Source organism: Clinocottus analis, unplaced genomic scaffold, assembly GCF_023055335.1.
Source record: "Clinocottus analis isolate CAN_PGR_092001 unplaced genomic scaffold, fCliAna1.0.p SCAF_13, whole genome shotgun sequence".
Taxonomy (NCBI): domain Eukaryota; kingdom Metazoa; phylum Chordata; class Actinopteri; order Perciformes; family Cottidae; genus Clinocottus; species Clinocottus analis.
The window spans coordinates 12,268,038-12,287,500 of record NW_027175854.1 but is presented as its reverse complement, the minus strand read 5'-3'; the positions used below and the strand labels follow the sequence as shown (position 1 = coordinate 12,287,500).

Below are 19,463 nucleotides of genomic sequence, written 5' to 3'. Positions count from 1 at the left end.
CACTTTGTGCTTGATGTACTCTTTGGGCAGGAACTCCTTTAAACTAAGATGTGGGGGGAAGATCAAACAAGCCTCAGGACCATTTGAAAAAGCCCACTTAAAACAGAAATGTCAAACAGTCATGGATGGAACAGAAAGCAAAGAACATGTGAATAAGAAGGCAGTGCTCACTCTAAGAATCCAGGCTTGTGTTTGGACTCGTTGTGGTCACCGAACTGAATCTGACACTGATAGCCAGCAAACTCGCAGGCCTTATCAAAGGAGACTGGATGAGATCCATTCAGGATGTCATCACGAGCCTGTTCATACAAACACACACACAAAATTACTTTTTCAGTTTAAAAAAACAGATTGGGCCAAGGAGAATTTTTGATACTGATCGGCTGGAGGGAGTGCATGTTTTTTAGAGGACTTCGCAGTGCAGTGTTTTCACCTGCAGAGTTGTATTGATACTGCTACCAGTATCAAAAACGCCTAAAATGCTGGATTGATGGATTGTGAATATGTCTATGCACAGAACAGAGATCAGGTTCTCTAAATTATTCATCAGCTTGTTTACGCTAGACAAGAACAACAACAACCAGGCATGAAAATGGGTCAGGGGTCAAAAAAGGTGAGAAGGACATAAAGTCTATGTCAACAGAGCTCCTGGGTAACTTGACTTAGATATACCGTAAAATCTTTTATTACCATGCGCTCACACTTCCTTCTAGCACACGCACCTGTTCACTGAAAATAAATACCTCCCCCTCCCAAAAAAAAAAAAAAACATTAAATCTACACGATTCACATAAGTCACCTATTTTGGTTTCAAAGTGGCAAATTTCGCCGAAAGATGAGGGATTTTCGTCTCTGAACAACACAAAATGTATGTTGAAGTCAAAGAGCCATCTCATTTCTTTGTTGAGAGCTGCACATGCTCAGTAGCTATTGGGCTGGTGCTAGCAGAGAGTGTAACGTTAGTCAGAGCTAGCAAAATGTCTCTAGATAATAAAAGAAAGTTCTATGAGCTAGCCATCATATTCCATCCATACTGGGTTAGTAGTATACAGCTGTCAACCAAAAACAATGTTTGTTTGTTTGTTTTTTTTAACAAATCCAAGTCCAGGTAAGGAGTTACTGTTGAGATGAAAAAATGGTCCGTTAAGACTCATGTGATAGGCTGCTGGTTTCAGCTGAAGCTTAGTTTAGGCTCCTTCTAAAGTGTCACTCGTCCTGTGTACTAATCACACGGAGAAAAGCTAGTAGGTTGAATAGTAGATATGAATACAGGAACAAATTCCTTTCGTACCTGTATTCAGGAATGTTTCTTTGGTTTAGGTTAAAAAAACGAGAAAAGACTGACGTCTTCGTTAAATAGACATCTTCCTCAGACATCATTGAGTCACCATCACAGCCTGTGTCATATGTCTAGATTTGTTGGAGGAACTCTTTGTCCCCTATGTGGGAGGATCCCACGCTGTTCTCCAGAGCTCCTCTGATTGGTCCAGTTTGAGATTTGATGGGATCTGTTTTTTACCCTCAGTTTGCTTTTTGGTCCAGCAACTGTCGGAGTGTTTTGGATGTGCATACCCTATACTCTGTCCTTCTGCCCTCACTGCCTGGTTATTCCATCTTGAACAGCGTCTAATTCAGCTGTTAACCTGCTCATAAAGTTGTGTTACATGTGCCCCCAAATATATTGTTTCTATTGATACATTCCTTTTATCTTCAGAAATTATTATCAGCTTGTCTTTGATGAAAAACTAGAGAAGGAACATTTCTGTTCCTACATTTCCACATCCCAAATAAAGACTTTCTAAAGTGGGAGATACAAAAATGTAGAATAAATTGTGAATACAGAATTGAACCTGCCTATTGTCATATTTTAAACACAAGGAGCCTTGATTCATTTAGAAAACCCTCCAACGAAGAAGGGGAGAAAGAAAAGGGATCGCCTGTACGCACCTGTACGTAGAGCAGGTTGAGCTGGACAGGGTCTCTAGAGTCCACGTTCTGGTCTGAGTAGAAGAACTTCCTCCTCAGCAGCAACATTTCCGTCTCCTCCACACCCTGTTCCCTCAACGTCCTGCCATGGTCCAACCAGTTCACTGGGGAAAACGCACAAACTGACTCAAGAACAGCAAAGACTTGATGGTCCTGCTCACATACAACATGCACAACATGCAGTGTGCTGAGGGTTTCAGCAACCAATCCTTACATATTAGATTTTAGCTTTACTCAAATGCTATCATTACAACACCCAATGCCACAACATGGGCAAAGGTAACCATAACCATTTTGAAATTGTAACTTGATGGTATTTTTCTCACATGTAAAACAGCATCAGGGGATGTTTGATTGATATATTAATAGATCCTCTGGACTATTATTAATGTTGCAAACTTACAGAGGCCAAGTAAGAGACGTATTAGCCAGTTGTGCGAAAGAAGAATACATTCACATCATCAAGCTGAGTCATACAATACAAACGGAAGTGAAACCATATCATTGTTGGTCAGTTTCTGCTACAGGCCATCGGGTGAGTAAGGGGGGCAGGTGTTTTTTAACTTACACTCATCATCTGTGTGGAGCTTCTGCTTCAGCTTCTCCATCTTCTTGTCGTCTCTCAGCAGAGTCTTGTCTCTTTTTAGGGTGCCCATGGTCTCCTCCTTCTTCTCCTCCCCAATGTCTCTCACCAGCGAGTACTCGTCATAGTTCGTAATGCCTGTCCAAACAAACGGGTTGCAACATGTAATTTTAAATTCACCCTGAGGATTAAATTAAACACAGGCATTAACCATCAGTGACAATATTTGTTATTGTGAAGACAATGGGCAGATTGGGGGAGTTTTTCCTGAACCGATGTGAGGTCCCAGGACAATGAAGGTCACAGGTCTAAAGATTGTAAAGCCCTCAGAGGCTAATTTGTCATTTGTAACTTCACAAAACACATTGAATTGTATTCAAATGATTTCGCCCAAACACATCACAGTTGTCCAGGTGACGTTTGAGTAGTGCAGGCTAGAGCTGACCTATTCTAGCACAGATGGTCATGAGCATGTCACTGACGATCTTGGAGTCGTCCACCATGACGGTCTTCACTGTGCCATCCAGCATGCGGATCTTCAGAGGCCTCTGCTTCTTCTTGTACTCCAGAGTGTCCTGATAGACAGAAGAAACAAGTCAGGAGTTCTGTGTTGCTAGATGTCAAAAAATAAGTACTTGTACAGATCTTTTTTAGTCATCTGACCTCTGAAAGCTCTTTAATGCTACAATGCTGCAGTATAATCTGGCACTGATTTTTACCTTTGATACTATTAGAAAGTCCTGTCTATTTAGTAACACACCCTGTAGTTGTTGAGGTCCACACAGGTGGGTTGTACTGACAATGAGCATATTTTGCATGGAAAGCTGCTGTGTGGTAAAAGTGAAGTATTTGAAGTGGTGTGCAGAGTGTGTGCAAAGTGTCTCACCCCATTCCTCAACATATAGTAGTCCAGAGCCTTTCCTGCCTCAAGCCAGATGCCTTTCTTTGGGTCTTCGTCAGACAGAAACAGTCCATAGTCATTGGCTGCAGAAGGAAACAGAAACAGTGTCACTGGGCGTGTTTTTTGGCTGGCACTTGTGCTGGATGTAACATTTAGAATATGTGCACAGCTTCCCTGTCCATGTTAACTAAGTCAGTGGTTCTGTTTTAGCACATACATCTGTTCCAAACATTTCAGGTCACACTGTACAACATTTAACCACTTAATGACTGACTGATTTCAGAAGTTGCAGATTAGAAACAGGCTGTTGACTTAATGAAAGTCAGAGATACTTCATCTAACTCTATCTCTTCATAAAATGAGATGGATTTTGCTGCTGTAACAGCTTATGTAATAAGACAGAACTCTGCATGCATCACTCTTATTGTATGCAACGAGAGCTCTCGCACATTCACCCAGTATCCTAATTATTAGCATGCAGGCCAGGTTCATCATAACAAAACTTCAATAAGTACATGAATTGTGTTCACCTATCAAACTAAAGCAAAAATCTCATTGTGGCAGAACAGAGAGAAGGCCTCAGACTGGGTTTTCTTTCCTCACCCATGCATGTCTGGACAATGAAAAGAGATGTAAGAGTTGGTTTTCAAAATGTTATTTCAACATTGAAAAGGTGTGCGTGCGTGCGTGCGTGTGTGTTGTAGCTTTTCTAGCATCTAACAAGCAGCTCTGATGATGCCCACTGGTGCCTTTTGACGGGTGAGCGTTATCTGTGTGATGAGTAGGAGGAGCCAGAGCTGGAGGGAAATCTTACGCTGTCCAAGCTGCGCCTCAGGAACTCTCTCCCTGATGATCCGGCAGGCGTCGTACACCATGGTGGAGGGCTCAAACTGCATGGTCTTCACTACGTTCCCCACACCGATCTTTAGGGACAGGGCCACCATGATTGCTGCTCTGCACCTCCGCCCAACTCACACCTACCTGCATGAGAAATAAAGCAGTTAAGACAAATCCATCGTACAGCATTGTGGCCCATGACAATATCACATCCACTGTGTCCACATCCACAGTTACGCACCAACCTAGAGTCTTCAACCACACTTTACACATGATCACAGTAGATTCTGGTTGGCATATGATGCTAATACAGACTCCTCTTCCTATTAAACACATCAATAACCTTTTATATCTGGACTTGGATTAGAAAGTTTGGTTCAGCCTTATTTTTCAGCCACTCCCTGACTGATGTAATAGTGAAGACAATAGGGGTGTAACGGACTACAGTTACACCCCTATTGGTTAGTTGTTGATCCATAAAGATCCCTTCACGATTCTTCAAGCATCTGATAGATCAAAGCATACAACCCTGAGTTCAGAGCATAGAACCCTGAGTTTAGAGCATAGAACACTGTTATCAGAGCATAGAACCCTGAAAGCATAGGACATTGAGTTCAAAGCATAGAACCCTGAGATCAGAGAACCCTGAGATAATAACATAGAACATTTTGGTCAGACCATAGAAGCCTGAGAGCAGAGCATAGAACCCTGAGAGCATAGAACCTTGAGGTCAAAGCATAGAACCCTGAGATCAGAGAACCCTGAGATGAAAAAAAGTTGGTCAGTTTAAACTGATAGCAGAGCTGGTAGCATTAGCAGCACCGCAACATTACATTATGATGTGTTCAAGTTCTATTCAGTGAAAATGAGCAGTGGCTGTAGGTCAATTATAATGTTATCATGATGTGTTCAAATTCAATCTTGTGAAATGTAGAGTTGGTGAGAAACCTAAATAAATCCAGTTGTTTGAAGCAGATGTTTTCACATGAATACAAAATGGATATTATAGATTAATTATGACTTATTACCACCTCCAAGCAGCTTACATTATTAAAAACTACTAATGACAAGATTTGTTTTAATCCATCAAAATTAGGGCTGGGCAAAGTTGAAAAATTCAACTGATTAATCGCATGATTTTTCTGCTATTATCACAATATGCACCAAATTCAATAATGAAGTAAAAACAAGTGTATTGTGCATTTTCCTTGTAAAGTAATGTTGTCAAAACAACATAACAGGCACTCTAAGAGCAACAGCAAGTTAACACACATGCATATATATAGTATATGAATCAGTTTTATGTTTTAAAAAAAAAAAAAAAAAGGTATCAGAAGAAGCATTTGTATTTCATCAGGGAACAACATAAACAGTGTGTTCAGTAGTAAGGATCCCTAGGGACAAGCCACTCCTTCTCTTGTCCATGTTCAGTTTGTTACTTACATTAAAGATGTATGTTAAAGACCAGCAATTGATTAACTTTATACTGATGTTTTGTTTTTCAGTTCAGTTTTTCTTACTCAGTGAGAAAAGTTCAGTCTATGTTGGCTTGAACAAGTGCACTGAACATTTCTGAGGATGCCACTGCCTGCGTGGAAAGTTATCCTCTTTGAGAGAAGAGTAAAGATCCAGAAGTGATACTGACTTAAAGTGCTCTGCCACAGTGTGTCAGACCGTGTGATCAGGAGCTTTGTACATACGCAAATAATGTTCAGTCTGGACTTGGAGACTGCAGCATGAGGCTCCTGTAAGACTGACTGCCTGTGAGCGCTTTGTGAGGTGGAGCGGCTCGTGGCAGAACCTGTTGCTCGCTGAGCAAAGAAACTACATAACAAGATGTGCTTTCACATCAGGCTCAAGTCGGCATGTCGTCAACGCTGCCTGTCAGTGAGGCTACAGAAGCGCACGCACGTACATAAATCGCCTTCAAAGTAAAAGCAGTGTCGTTCTATTGCATTCATGGCGTGCATTTATTTATATTTTTTTTATTGACCTCACACGGGCCGGACTGGGAGAGCCGTAAGACGCCCGATTCAGAACTACGCCGCCTGGAGAGATTTAAAGTGCAGCACCTGGGGCAGTGATAAAACCCTCCCAATGCAAAATAAATAAATAAATGCAGTTAACGCAGGATCAAATAATTAATGCCTTTAAATAATTGCTGTGATAACGATGCGTTAACTTGCTCAGCCCTAATACAAATAGTATCTTTTATTTATCCATCATTTGACTTGTATGTTTTTTTATAAAAGAGAAAAACACAATAAACGACTGACAAGGTAAAAGTGTAACATTTATAATTGTGTATGGTTTACTGACTAAAAAAGTATGGATCCTTGTAGACGAGCTGCTATAATCAAACAACAAAGGGATGTAAATATGGATCATTAACTATTATCAATCAATTAGCATTGGCAGCCAAAAAACTGTTATGTTGATCAGTGCCTCTGATCCATGATTTTAGCAAATCTAATAAATGTCGACAAATAAACGTTGACTCTAAAAATGTATTGTTCTTCAGTGGTATTGACAAACGGCCCGCTGATATATATTGTGATATATTTTGTATGTGTATATACCTGGCGTATTTATTACTGTTATTTAACACTTTAAAAAAATATGGCCCACGACAATACACTAGGATTTTCCCTCAGTTTCACTAGAAGACGTACATGCACATTATATACATAAATACACATTCACACATAAATCGCTAGCTCATTGAGAGCTGCGATTTTAACAACCCAATGCAACAACTACATGCTTATCATTCAAATATGGTCACCTCATAACACAGCATAGAACAAGATGATAAGAGAAAAGACAGGCACCACAGTCACCAACATATTGTAGTGAAGTTCTGAGCAACTTCCTGCATATTATACCCTTAAAAAAACGTCCTTAATCCACGTCAGGAGGCAGCCGGAAACAGAGGCTAGGAGATCTGTAGCTCAGGGGGATGAGTGGTCGTCCCGTTACCACAAAGTAGCTGGTTTGATCCCCTGTCCCACAGTTCACACCTCAAAGTGTCTCTGAGCAAGACACCTAACCCCTCACTGCGCCCCACAGGGCAGTGAATTTCTATTCTATTGAGAATCAGTGGTACTCATTGAGCAATTTCCAGTTGCAATAATTGCAAAAACTCATCCAAATCCTGGAAGGTCTGACAAGGGAGGTTACGTATTATCAAGATACTTTCAGCAGAAGGAAGAAAGTAAGCAGGTGTGTCTTTAAAGTTGTTCAGAGATGACAGATGACTTAACTGCCGTGTGACAACAACATGCTGTGTATTGGCATCAGAGCTTAGAGGAGTTGAATGTCACAACAACCCCCCCCCCCCACACACACACACACACTTTCTCCCCCTCTTGCCCCCCCCCTCCCCCCTCCCCTCACACACACACATCCTGCTGACACTGTCTCACTATCAGTTCCTCCTTCCATTCTGGCTCCCTCTCTGATGACAGGCGGATGTGTTGCCAGAAAGGGATCAGATCTCAGGATAGGACTCTCAAAATGAATGCTGGGTATTGTAGAAGTATTAACTAGAAAACAGGTAAGGAAATTGCCTTATCCTCAGAACTGATGGTGAAGACTAACAAAAGATCCACTATGATAAAAGGTGAACTCATTAATTATCACTTCAACAAGGTTTCCAAACGAGCTGAGCAACCAAAAAGGGGACTTTTAAGATAGCCATGAATACAACATCTTGTTAAACTATTGGATATATCAGACAAAACGTTTTTTTTTTTGCTGTTTAATACTCGCCTTCAATTCATTATTGCACAGTAAGGGTTGCCAGGTTATCATTGGAAAGCATCTTAAGAAATTGGCAACCAATTTTTGACAGCAAGAAGCAAGACGTCCCACCTGAAATAAATACATTTTTAATATTTGTTGCATGCATTAGTTATATTAAATCATTGATGTTGCGGTCAGAATTGGGACCAGACAACACTGCATGTCTGCTGGTGCCTGCTCACATGTTTTAGAGACAACGGTGAAGCACAGGTAGTAGTTTAGCAGCGGGGTAAAAAGTTGGACTAACCCGTTAACGTCACAAACTAACGTACCAATTGAGCATAGAAAAACCGAAAGCACATTTGTGAAGTCTCCTATAACTTAAGTTTAACTTTTGACAACCAAAAGCTGTTTTAATAGTTTGTGTGAAGCCCTGTATTTTCCTATGGGGTTATTTAAACTAAAAAAGAAGATGAGTGAAGTAAATACCTGATGTTAAGGGTGTTTTGGTGACAGCCCTCCTGCCCCGTCAGGTGATGAACTATGGGTTTTTGTCGCTGGCTGAAGGAAAGGAAAGATGTGATGTTAGAATAATTTTTATTAGAATACACGCATTCATATTTTCATGACCAATTGAGTTTAAGTTTGTAAAGAAATCAACCAATACACAAGAAATTACAATTGTGATATTTCTGAACAGAATTTCTTCTACAAATGGTCACTACGTTTGTTAGACAATACATTGTCCCTTATATTATTGAAATTTTAATGCCATGTTATGCCACGGATATAATGATAATATTACAGCATAATAATGCAAGTACACCCTTTTATTTTTAAAGAATATTTAGACATGAGAAACAATATCCTAAATAAGTTTTTTAAAAAAACAACCAAAACTAAACTAAAATAATAAATACAACAATCTCTGATCAAACAAACAGCACTTGAATTTACAGAGGTATCGAGTCAATCATTCCTGAACTGGCAATATAGTGTCCGACCAGTTTCTCACTGGTGAGGATCTTTGGTACAACTTGATAGAAGTAACTCCTCTCTCACTGCTCCTGAACCCAGAAAGTCCAAAACCTAAAAGGAACCGTGTCATGTCCATGTACAAGAAGACAGGCCATACTCTTTCTATCAAAATGCTACAGGACAACTTGGATCTTAAAAAACATTGCAAGAATCTCCGTTATAACTTAAAGGAACAATTCAAGACTTTCTTTTAATTCACTTCTTAACTTTCTTTGTGAACATGCCTTTGTACTGAAGCTTGAGTTGTCCTTTATCATCAACTACATTACAAATTCAATAAAGTTTAAAAAAAAAAAAAGGTCACTAATCGTCACAAAATTAAAAAATCCTCCCAACTTGTCCAGTTGCCTTTTTTGTGTGCAGAAAATACTCTGGCTCAGAAGCTCTGTTATATGTCCCTGTTAAATGACGTCACTTCTTACTAGTGAAGAAATATTTGAGAGGCTGACTCTCTCTCTGCTGCAACATGTATGAATGCACCTCAGGCCTCTGGCTGGAACCCAAGTCGCTCACTGCTGTCATTCAGCACAGAATTGTTTCTTGCTTTGTTTAGCAGCCATCCACCAAGCAACAAACTTAAAACCTTCCTTCACTCTGGTATGACAAGGTTCTTGTGAGAGCCCCTTTCAATGAACTGATGTCATTTCCTGTTTTAAAAAGCCTGTCAATGCCATAAAAGGGCATTTCAGCCGTCTGTATGCTCCCAGCTCTGACTCAGCTGGGAGCAGAGTATCCTGTCTGCAGTGAATGGAAGGACTCTTAGTTTGGATTAAGGAGAGATAACAAGGACTCATCCAAAGCTCATTCAGGTTTGTACGTTTATTATTAAAAAAACATTTAGGACCAAAAAGCAAAACCACGTGACCCTTCAGTTTGATTCACCTGAAGCGAGAGAATATGTACTGTGAATGCTTCTTACTCCACCCTGACTGAAAGAGGAAGTGCTGAGACAAAACAGTAATTACTGAGCAATGTGGAAGAGAGCGCTAAAGTCCACAGCAGCCAATCACAATCAGCTAGGCAGGGACACATTAAAAACAGGGCAACGTATTGATATGATATGTACATGGTGGTATGAGACTAGAGATCATCTTAGATTGTTGATGCTGTAATATGGTATAAGTGTGGTCTTTTCTTAGTTTTAAAGGCTGCATTACAAAAACATCACAAAATATGATCAGCCGCATAACAGTAACAAGTTAACTAAAGAAGTTTGATTAAACAAACAAACAAAAGAATTCAGTAGACTTCCAAATATGCCTAATTTCTTAAGAAGTTCACTTTACTTCTAGGTCTTTACAGTGTAGCACAGCAGCGGAAATACGCATGAGTGTATGCTGGAGGTCGACCGATTCTGCACTTCTGGTGTGAATGGGTGTGAATGTGTGTGTGTGTGTGTGTGTGTGTGTGTGTGTGTGTGTGTGTGTGTGTGTGTGTGTGTGTGTGTGTGTGTGTGTGTGTGTGTGTTTGTGTGTGTGTAGCTTTCAGCTTCATCATGGTTAACACTGTTTGCACTGAGGTCACATGGGGTCAGGACCTGGTGGTCGACACACTCCGTTTCAGAGTTACAGTTTCTACAAGGAGAAACTCTCTTGTCTCGATGACATGAGCATCCAATTAATGGGACATATATCAACACACCTTGAAACCACACTTTGTTTGATGTGAGCAAACCAATGATTTTTCCTTTTGAACACAACAGGACTGAACAAACACAGGCAGGTGTAACTGAGAACGTGAACAATGGTGCATTCTTTTGAGGTGTCCGGCTACTGTACGTGCCAAAACATCACTCTCATTTTTACACTTTTACGTGTCCTTTCAATGGAACTGAGCTATCATGAGCATTAATCAGTGTACCTGTTCTAGTCTTGCTGTTGAAGCATCAAACACAGGCTCCTTGTAGCTACATCCTCAATGCTCAACTTTTCTTTTCCAACTTCCCTTCCCGTCATTTTGGTTCAGAATAACACTGTAAAGTGAAAGCGGGCAACTGTCATCCTGTCCTGTCAGCAGCCAGATACTCTATCTCCTGTCCTCGCTCTGTTGTAAAGCGCAGAGGAATATTACAATAACCTCTTATCTTAATATGCCAGAACAACACATTCTACTTTCGCAGCTGCTCTCCCTAGCTGATAAGTAGAGCATGTGACCCAGAATATCCACCGATGCCTGAAGCTTATCGGACAGTACACGCGTGTGTTGGTCGAACAATCCGACCACTCCGCTGGCATTCTCGTTGGCTTTCCAAAAAAAGGGAGGAACAATTGATATTGAAAATAGTCAAAAGTCACAGCTGATGCCTAAATTCTACCTGAGACTTTGTAGTGTAAATAACTATTTTTTACATCTGTAACTCACTAAACAGATGTGCATTTGATCAACGTATCAATCCAGACCGACTTTGACATCCCGGCAGGAGAAACGTATTGTTGACGCATTCCCATTATTTCGACCAAGATAGATGTTAGATGTATGAATGTGTTTGGTTCCGAGTTAGGGGATCCAGCTCAGTCAGGTTTTTCTATGACACAGTCCACATTGACAGGTGTCTCCTCCATTGGTGGTGCTTGTGACAGCGTGTCTGCTGTTGTGAGGCTCTTCCCTGGACCTTGTGTGATGCTGTGCAAGAACCTCACGAGTCACATCCTGAACTGCTGGTGGAAGTGAGTAACTTCAGCAGCTCGCATATACATCTGTGTGCAGAGTTTCTCTCTGCTCGTCAGTGATGTGGATGCATGTGACTACACGTCTTGTCAGCTTGGTTGGTAAACAGGTGATCACACTGGTGACACACTGTGTGAGAGAGGCACACTGGCAGCTAGACATTTCTTTTTTTTGCAACGCTCACATTTGTTACCTTAGCAAGAATCTGTGTATTTTACCCTAATTCTCACTGGGATACGGAGCTAAATGCTCGCAGTATATGATATGTTGTCGGAAAGAGAGACCAAGCTGCAACACTAGTAAGCTGAATAAAGGAAGGACCTGGATTTGATCAGCATTTTTTTGGCCAACATGATCCGTAACACTATGCACCAAACGCCCCGATGTGGACTCTCAAGATCGGTTCATAATCACAACGTCCACGGTCGAAGTTCGGAAGGGCACCTTTACTACATGTCATCCTCGTCTTACTTCATTTCCTGACACATGTAAGGGATTATTTTATGTTATTGTGGTTTTATAAATGTCATTTATGACACTATAAGATTTTTGCTAGACTGCCTTGTCCATTAGTATGCAGCAAGTCATTTGAAAGCTTTGATCACACAAGTCGGAAACAATCCTGCGCAGAAAGGAATTCTACAAATAGTGTAATACTAATATTAGGGGAGCCTGATGTTTTTATCTAAACCTGAGCAGAAATACATAATGAATAAACAAGCAACAAAAAAAAAACAGTGCTGATTAATAACTTAGAAGGTTAACATTATGAATTAAGTTTCAACGCTTACAACTCTTTGGCATAACCCAACAGAAAGGTGAAAATGCCTTCACTTCTGCTTTTGCTAAAAATGTAGAAGAGTTGACAGTAAAGCAATATAGCAGAAGTAAAGCAAGCTGTGTAGAAGAACAGCTGACCACGAAGTCACAGTGCAGCCGAGTACACAAAGCTGTACTGTCTCAAACATCCTGTGTGAAAGTGGCCTCACCAGCCCTGCTGCCTGCACTGCTTTAGCACAAAACTGACCGATGGTCACACCCAGCACCACACCTGTACATCAACCTGGATGAGCGCCAGTTCTCCTCCTTTTCGAGCACCATCAGGCTTTCAGTTCAAACATTTGAGGTCTCTTGTTGTGCACCGCTGGGACATGGGGCGATGGAGACGCAGTGACAGTAAACCTTGTTCCAGAGCTCAGTGACAGAGTGATCTGTTCATATTACTGGATGCAGCTGTGTTTACCCTGCTGACGCTGAATTATACTCTTGTCAGTCTAGTTACTTATGAAACTCCCAATATGAAATGTTCATAGAAAGGGAACTGATCTTGGGTCTGTTACAATCCACACTGTCTTAAGTTTTGAAAAAAAAGTGTGAAGCGGGAGACATTCACAGTAAAAGAACATATATTTGTTTCCTGTGTCCGTAGTTTCTCTCTTTTAGTATTTTGATGTTTTAATCCCTCTCCACTCTGTTCTTGTAAAATGTTTATTTTGTAGCAATATATTATTGATGATTTATCATGAATCGTTCGTGATAGAGAGCCCACTAGCTCTCAAATCATATTTAAGCTCACTAGATGAGCGATCGTATATCAAGAACATATCGATATTGTGATAAGAGACCAGATTTTCTCCTAGATATTGTAATATGGCATAAGTGTTGCATTTTTATGGTATTAAAGGCCGCATAACAGTAAAGTAATGTCATTATATCCACATTAATGACAATTTATCCAAAACTTGATGGTCAACTGGCCCAGCCCTGAGCTCATAGCTAGTGGCTAAGCGATATCATGGGACAGAGGTGTGTTCTGATTCAGTCAGCTCTGTGCTCATTTTTAGCAGGGTTATGCTCTAATCTATTAGTTTCTACCTCCTCATCTAACAAAGTGGCTAAAGGAGGCGTCTGTGCCAATGGCCCTCCACAATATAATTAATATACTACAGAGAGATAAGAAGTGTTGGTACATGCTTTAAATAGTGACTTTTGTTGTCATCGTCAGTAAAACTTTATTTCACACTTACGGATCTCCTCACGGTTCTTCACGCATGTGACCCGTGGATTAATGACACAGTGTAACATTAACCACCACAGTGTGAAATAAAGTTTTACTGATGATGGTTATCCTCCAATATTTAGTATAACATGTGATCGGGACATTTATGTTTTTCTAGTCTCTGATCATGTTATATTGTAAAGAACCAATCAGCTTAACTTGACAGGAGAGGTGGTTAGCAGTGCTTGTAACGTTAGCAGCACCGCGAAAGCGAACTGATACACTGTTTCAGTCAGAAACACATTCAGCTACAGAAGCAACAGACACTTGTATTACTGTTCTCACGCTTAGCTAACCACAGCAGCAACTTTTTACATGACATGAAAAGTCCTGTCTCGTCTTGATCAAACTCCACCCACTCCCACTGAGCCTATGTTGAGAAGACCACAGTATGTAGAAGCAGCTCAGTAAGTAGATGTTTGTTGATACTATTCTGACCATCAATGTCCTTTCAACCAGGTACTGAAGTTTTTTTCACCAGCTGAACACATCCAGATCCTAGTTTGAAGTACAGACAAGCGCTAACCAGATTATTATTATTACTATTATTTCAGTACTTTGACATTCAAAGGGTTAAAAGTAACTACATATCAGCAGATACGGTATATAAGTATACTCCATCAGTCCAAATGGAGCATTATTAGTATCTCTCATTCTCATCCACATTTCACCATAGTGAAATGATGAATATGTGGCATCGGCACAAAAAGACAAGACTTAATTTAATGTCCAGTAAAAAAAAAACGAGAGAGGGAGAGAGTATTCGAGTGAAAGTATGATGCTATTATGAACGAATTCAAAGGTAATCTTTAAAATTGCGTTTTTTGTGAGAAACCTCAATATATTTGGTCATTTGACAGAGGTTTAGTGCATGTTTGACAGATCATATTATTTAGTAATTCAAGCTATAATAAATTTAAATTTTTTTCAACCAATTAATTGTTCCTTTACATCTTATTTTCTCTTTATATTTACCAGTATTCTTTAATGAAGTAAAAGTATTATTTTGTATTATTATTGGTAGAGTTACTAAAGTCACAGACAGGTGCAGCTCTGAATTGTACTTCTTTTTGCGCTCATTCTCATTTAAAGGTCTACTGAGTCATGGAGTGGGCCCACTGTTTCTCCATCCATTTAAGGCTCCTTGTGAGAGCTGAAACGAGACTCGTAGTTCAAAATGACAAAGATTTATAAACAGAATCAGGCGTGAGTGCCACTTTGTAGATCTTACGAAGAGAATGTGGATGCAGATTTCTGTTGTAAGTTCTAAAACTACACACAGCTTTTTTGCATCTGGCCCCAGGTCTTTCAACACCCTTGAAACAAGGTGCTGGTATATATTTAGCAGGGCAACATGAGCACAGGACTGTATAGCTGCTATGCTGCCTCCAGCCCTGCAGAGGAATTCAAACGTGCATTCCTCTGGAAGACCAGCATGAGAGCACGGAGACAGAGAGAGGGAGAGAGAGAAGAGAGGCTTTATTCAGCCGTACAGTATGTCACTGGCAGCCAACACAAGAACTAAATGCAGCCAATCCCAACGGAAAACAGGAATGTGAAGACGGAGACATTCTGTGGCAAAGGGAAGATAACATCTCATCTCCACTTTAGACTGTTTTAAACTCCCAGGAAGTCAACCAAAAAGAAGGCTGTTTGGAGTATACATATGCCATTTCCTGTATTTACTTACATTAATTCAACCATTGCTATAGAAACACTCACATTAAATTAGTAATATTACCGTGTTAAGTGGAAATGTCTACAGTGTTACAGCATTAACAGCACTACTCGTCACACAGACTCACAGAACTCATAATTGGTTGAACAGAGACCGAATACTAAGAGCTCTTTTCTTTAATGTCTTCTCTGACTGATGTTGAAGAACAACATTATGTTAGTTTCATAAATAATAATGCAAATTAATGAACAGTTATATTTTCTCTTCTCTTATTTCTTTGTCTGGTGAATATAGTACTATATTCTATATAGGTTTTGATTTGAAGTATAAGTAAACATTAAGCTTTTTCAGCTGCATTTAAGAGACTTTTTTACTAACCCAATAGCCAAACTTACTTACTAAAATAGATAATATAGGTCGATAATAAAAAAATAAAGGAGGCCAACAAAAAAACGTTCTACATGTTTTTACTGTCATACTGTGATCTTTTGTGGTTATTTCCATAGAAACTGAAAATTTAAAGATTAGGAAATAAATTATATTGTATTTTTCTTTACATATTAGCTTTGATAAAAAAAAATAATCTTGTTGTCATTTAGGTAGTTTAACACGTCATAATTATCTTATATCTGTCATATTGCTGGGAGAAAAAAATCTCCCTCAAACTACTGGATTCATTCAGTTTTCAGATAAAGTTGTGGCCAGTGCATTTTAGTAAAAAAAAAAAGTGTTCGGTAAGAATACATTATGCACTATATGTTCATATGATTTTCAATGGCAAGTGCATTTCACTGACTATGTGAAATGCAAATACCTTTAAAAGTAGTTTTGATGCACAATCACCGCTGAGTAATTAATGTTATGTATGTATTATACTATCCAGGAGATACACAGCAAGTTGTATTTTTAGCCTATTTACCATTTGAACACATCATGATAATGTCATTTACCCTCACCTTACAATCATCTTTACTGGAGTTTTACCGCACCATAAGGTAACTATATGGAACTTAACTATTAGCCGAACAGAATTGTGACTTCAACAGATTTGTTGTTCACAATGTAGTCTTGTCTGGGCTCGGCAACTGATCGCATACATTTCCTGAATATTGGCTCCAAACAAAGATGACCAAATCGGAAAACTGCAGGAGGCATTCCACTTGCTCAAACACAGCTTACTTTCCCAAACACAGTTTTCTTGCCCATGGAGCCTTTTGTAAGTCATTTCAGGTTACAATGAGTTAGAATAATACCATAATCCCATATTACTCCTATCTAAACATCATAATAAATCTGAAGCTGTTTGGGGCCCTTTAAGGGCCCCAAACAGCTTCAGATTTATTATGATTTATTCATGACTCAATATGATTTATTATGACTCAATATGTCATGTTAGGTTTTGTTGTGAGGGCCAAAAGAAGCTTAGTGCCGAGTGTGAACTTGTTTGTCTGAGCAATTTCGCAGAATGCTGCAACAGCAAAGGTCAAACATCCACCCCGTTGTGATCACACGTCGTTACTTATCATATAGTACAGTTAATTATCTATCTTCTTCGCTGTTTCAATGACCACCAGAATGTACAACCACAGGATATGTGTCATCCCCATCTTTAATAGCGTCTCTTCAAATATCGCAACACAATTTAATTCAATTAACCAAAGAAGCCCGGAGGACATTATACAACATCTGAAAACATCTCATGCTGCTTGGATATTCTACCAGCACACTTAAAAGAAAAAATTTCACACTGCATGACCACTGTTCTTTTACAAATTGTAAACACATCCCTTCTCTCAGGTGTCTTCCCACAAGTTCTAAAAACTGCAGTTATTAAACCACTCCTAAAGAAGGCTAGTTTAAACCTCCGAAATATTAAAAAACTATAGGCCAGTATCAAACCTCCCATTTTTAAGTAAAATAATGGAAAAGGTGTTTTTTCAACAGCTGAACAACTTCTTAGCCGAAAATAACTGTGTCTTCCAGTTCGGCTCACGTCAGCACCACAGTACTGAAACTGCTCTTGTTAAGGTTTTTAACGGCATTGAAACACAGGCAGTGGCAGAACTTCAGTCTTAGTATTAATGGATGTCAGTGCTGCATTCTCCACGGTCGATCAAGACATACTACTGGACAGACTGAAAGTCTGGGTGGGGCTCTCTGGCGCAGCACTTAACTGGTTTGAATCCTACTTGAAAGACCAACAATACTTTGTGTCGGTAGCTAATTACACATCAGAGGTGACTAGGATGACATGTGGTGTTCCCCAAGGCTCAATACTGGGGCCTCTTCTGTTCAACATCTACATGATTCCTGGCTCAGATTATGAAAAACAACAAAGACAACAAAGTGTGTTATCATAATTATGCAGATGACACACAAATCTATACAACTATATCATCAGGGGACTATAATCTCATACAAGGGCTGGCTAAATGCATCTGGATGTGCCAAAATTTTCTTCAATTAAATAAATCAGAAGTAATTGTTTTTGGTCCTAAAGATGAACGATTGAAAGTGAGCGCTCAGCGTCAATCACTGATGTTAAAAACCTCAAACTAAGCCAGAAATCTCGGTGTAGTTATGGATTCAGACCTCAATCTGACCAGCCATATCAAGACAATGACAAAATCAGCCTACTATCACCTGAAGACAGTGGCGGGCCGTGGATTTCAGACTTAAGCCTTCAATGAGTGCCGTATAGTCCACATCAAGGGCGGACTGGGAGAAAAAAGTCTTCCTGGAGTTACTGTCACAGACCGGCACATACACGGCGTGTTCATACGGTCCACCACCCGCTCCGCCACACGGCTCTACCACAAGGATACGGGGCGAGGGGACTGACCCGCGGAGCTTCGCCACATGACGAGAATAAAAGTAAAAAAGGAGACGCCGTGAGAAAGGTGCGAGGTGCCCTTTACTTTCATTGCACAACGGGATTTTAGATACTCTCTGACTAGTGACTACAGCGCTTTGGTTTGTTTATGATTAAGTACGACTGCAAATGTAAAAAACAGTAACATAATCAGCATTTCACTCACCAGACATATGAACCTCCGTGGGAAACGGGTCATCACTAAGTCCTGAGATTCTTGATTCTAGATGAGACGCTAGATATATAGATATATAGAAGGCCCTGACGGCCCGCCACTGCCTGAAGAATATATCAAGGGTTAGAGGACTTATGTCTCAACAGGATTTGGAAAAACTTGTCCATGCATTTATCTTCAGTAGACTTGACTATTGTAAAGGTGTGTTCACAGGCCTCTGTAAAAAAGTCAATCAGAAAGCTGCAGCTAATACAGAATGCTGCAGCCCGAGTTCTCACTAAGAAGAAAGTGGATCACGTCACTCCAGTTCTGAGGTCTTTGCACTGGCTTCCTGTCCAACAAATAATTGAATTCAAAATCCTGTTGCTGGTTTATTAAGCACTGAATGGTTTAGGGCCTAAGTATGTGCCTAAGTATGTTTGTGATCTGCTGCTACCGTATGAACTATCCCGACCCCTCAGGTCATCTGGGACTGGTCTACTTTCTGTTCCAAGAGTCAGAACTAAACATGGAGAAGCAGCATTCAGCTTTTCTGCTCCACTTATTTGGAATAAGGTCCCTGAAAGCTGCAGGTCTGGTGAGACCCTCAGCTCCTTTAAATCCAGATTGAAGACTTTTGCTGTTTGCTGTTACCTTTAATTGAACCAGATTCAATTGCTGTATCTCACTACTGCATTTTATTTCTTAAACTGCACAGCAACTTTTATTCATTTTAGTTTGCTTTTTGACTGTTTTAATGTCAATACTGCTCTCTCAGTGTATCAGAGGAAAGCCCACTGCTTATCTTAAAACAATTTGCATGTGCGTTTGGAAAGGGAAATTCCATGAAGGAATCAGTGGGAATGTTCATGAAGAAGTGCACATAAGATCTCCCAAGATTAGCTTGGAGATTAGCTGGGCCACCTTAAGTCTATCACTGGAAG

At 40.0% G+C, this 19,463-nt stretch overlaps 1 protein-coding gene across 6 annotated transcripts in view; it reads right to left on the bottom strand.

Moving 5' to 3' along the window:
• The window catches only part of tln1 (talin 1), a 75,997-nt gene that overhangs the window by 51,787 nt on the left and 4,747 nt on the right, over positions 1 to 19,463 (bottom strand). For 2 of the 6 annotated variants that reach the window (XM_068573742.1, XM_068573743.1), the window contains exons 2-9: positions 8,541 to 8,612; positions 4,285 to 4,451; positions 3,456 to 3,553; positions 3,015 to 3,144; positions 2,555 to 2,707; positions 1,948 to 2,090; positions 172 to 299; positions 1 to 43 (exon numbers count right to left, since the gene is read on the bottom strand). The exon at positions 1 to 43 is cut by the window's left edge and continues 18 nt beyond it. In XM_068573742.1, the coding sequence (XP_068429843.1) occupies positions 1 to 43; positions 172 to 299; positions 1,948 to 2,090; positions 2,555 to 2,707; positions 3,015 to 3,144; positions 3,456 to 3,553; positions 4,285 to 4,414 (825 nt within the window). In that variant the 5' untranslated portion in view covers positions 4,415 to 4,451; positions 8,541 to 8,612. Of the gene's footprint in view, positions 44 to 171; positions 300 to 1,947; positions 2,091 to 2,554; positions 2,708 to 3,014; positions 3,145 to 3,455; positions 3,554 to 4,284; positions 4,452 to 4,548; positions 4,631 to 4,650; positions 4,702 to 8,540; positions 8,613 to 19,463 lie in introns of those variants that run through there. The other 4 variants (XM_068573746.1, XM_068573744.1, XM_068573745.1 and 1 more) reach the window with 4 other exon arrangements.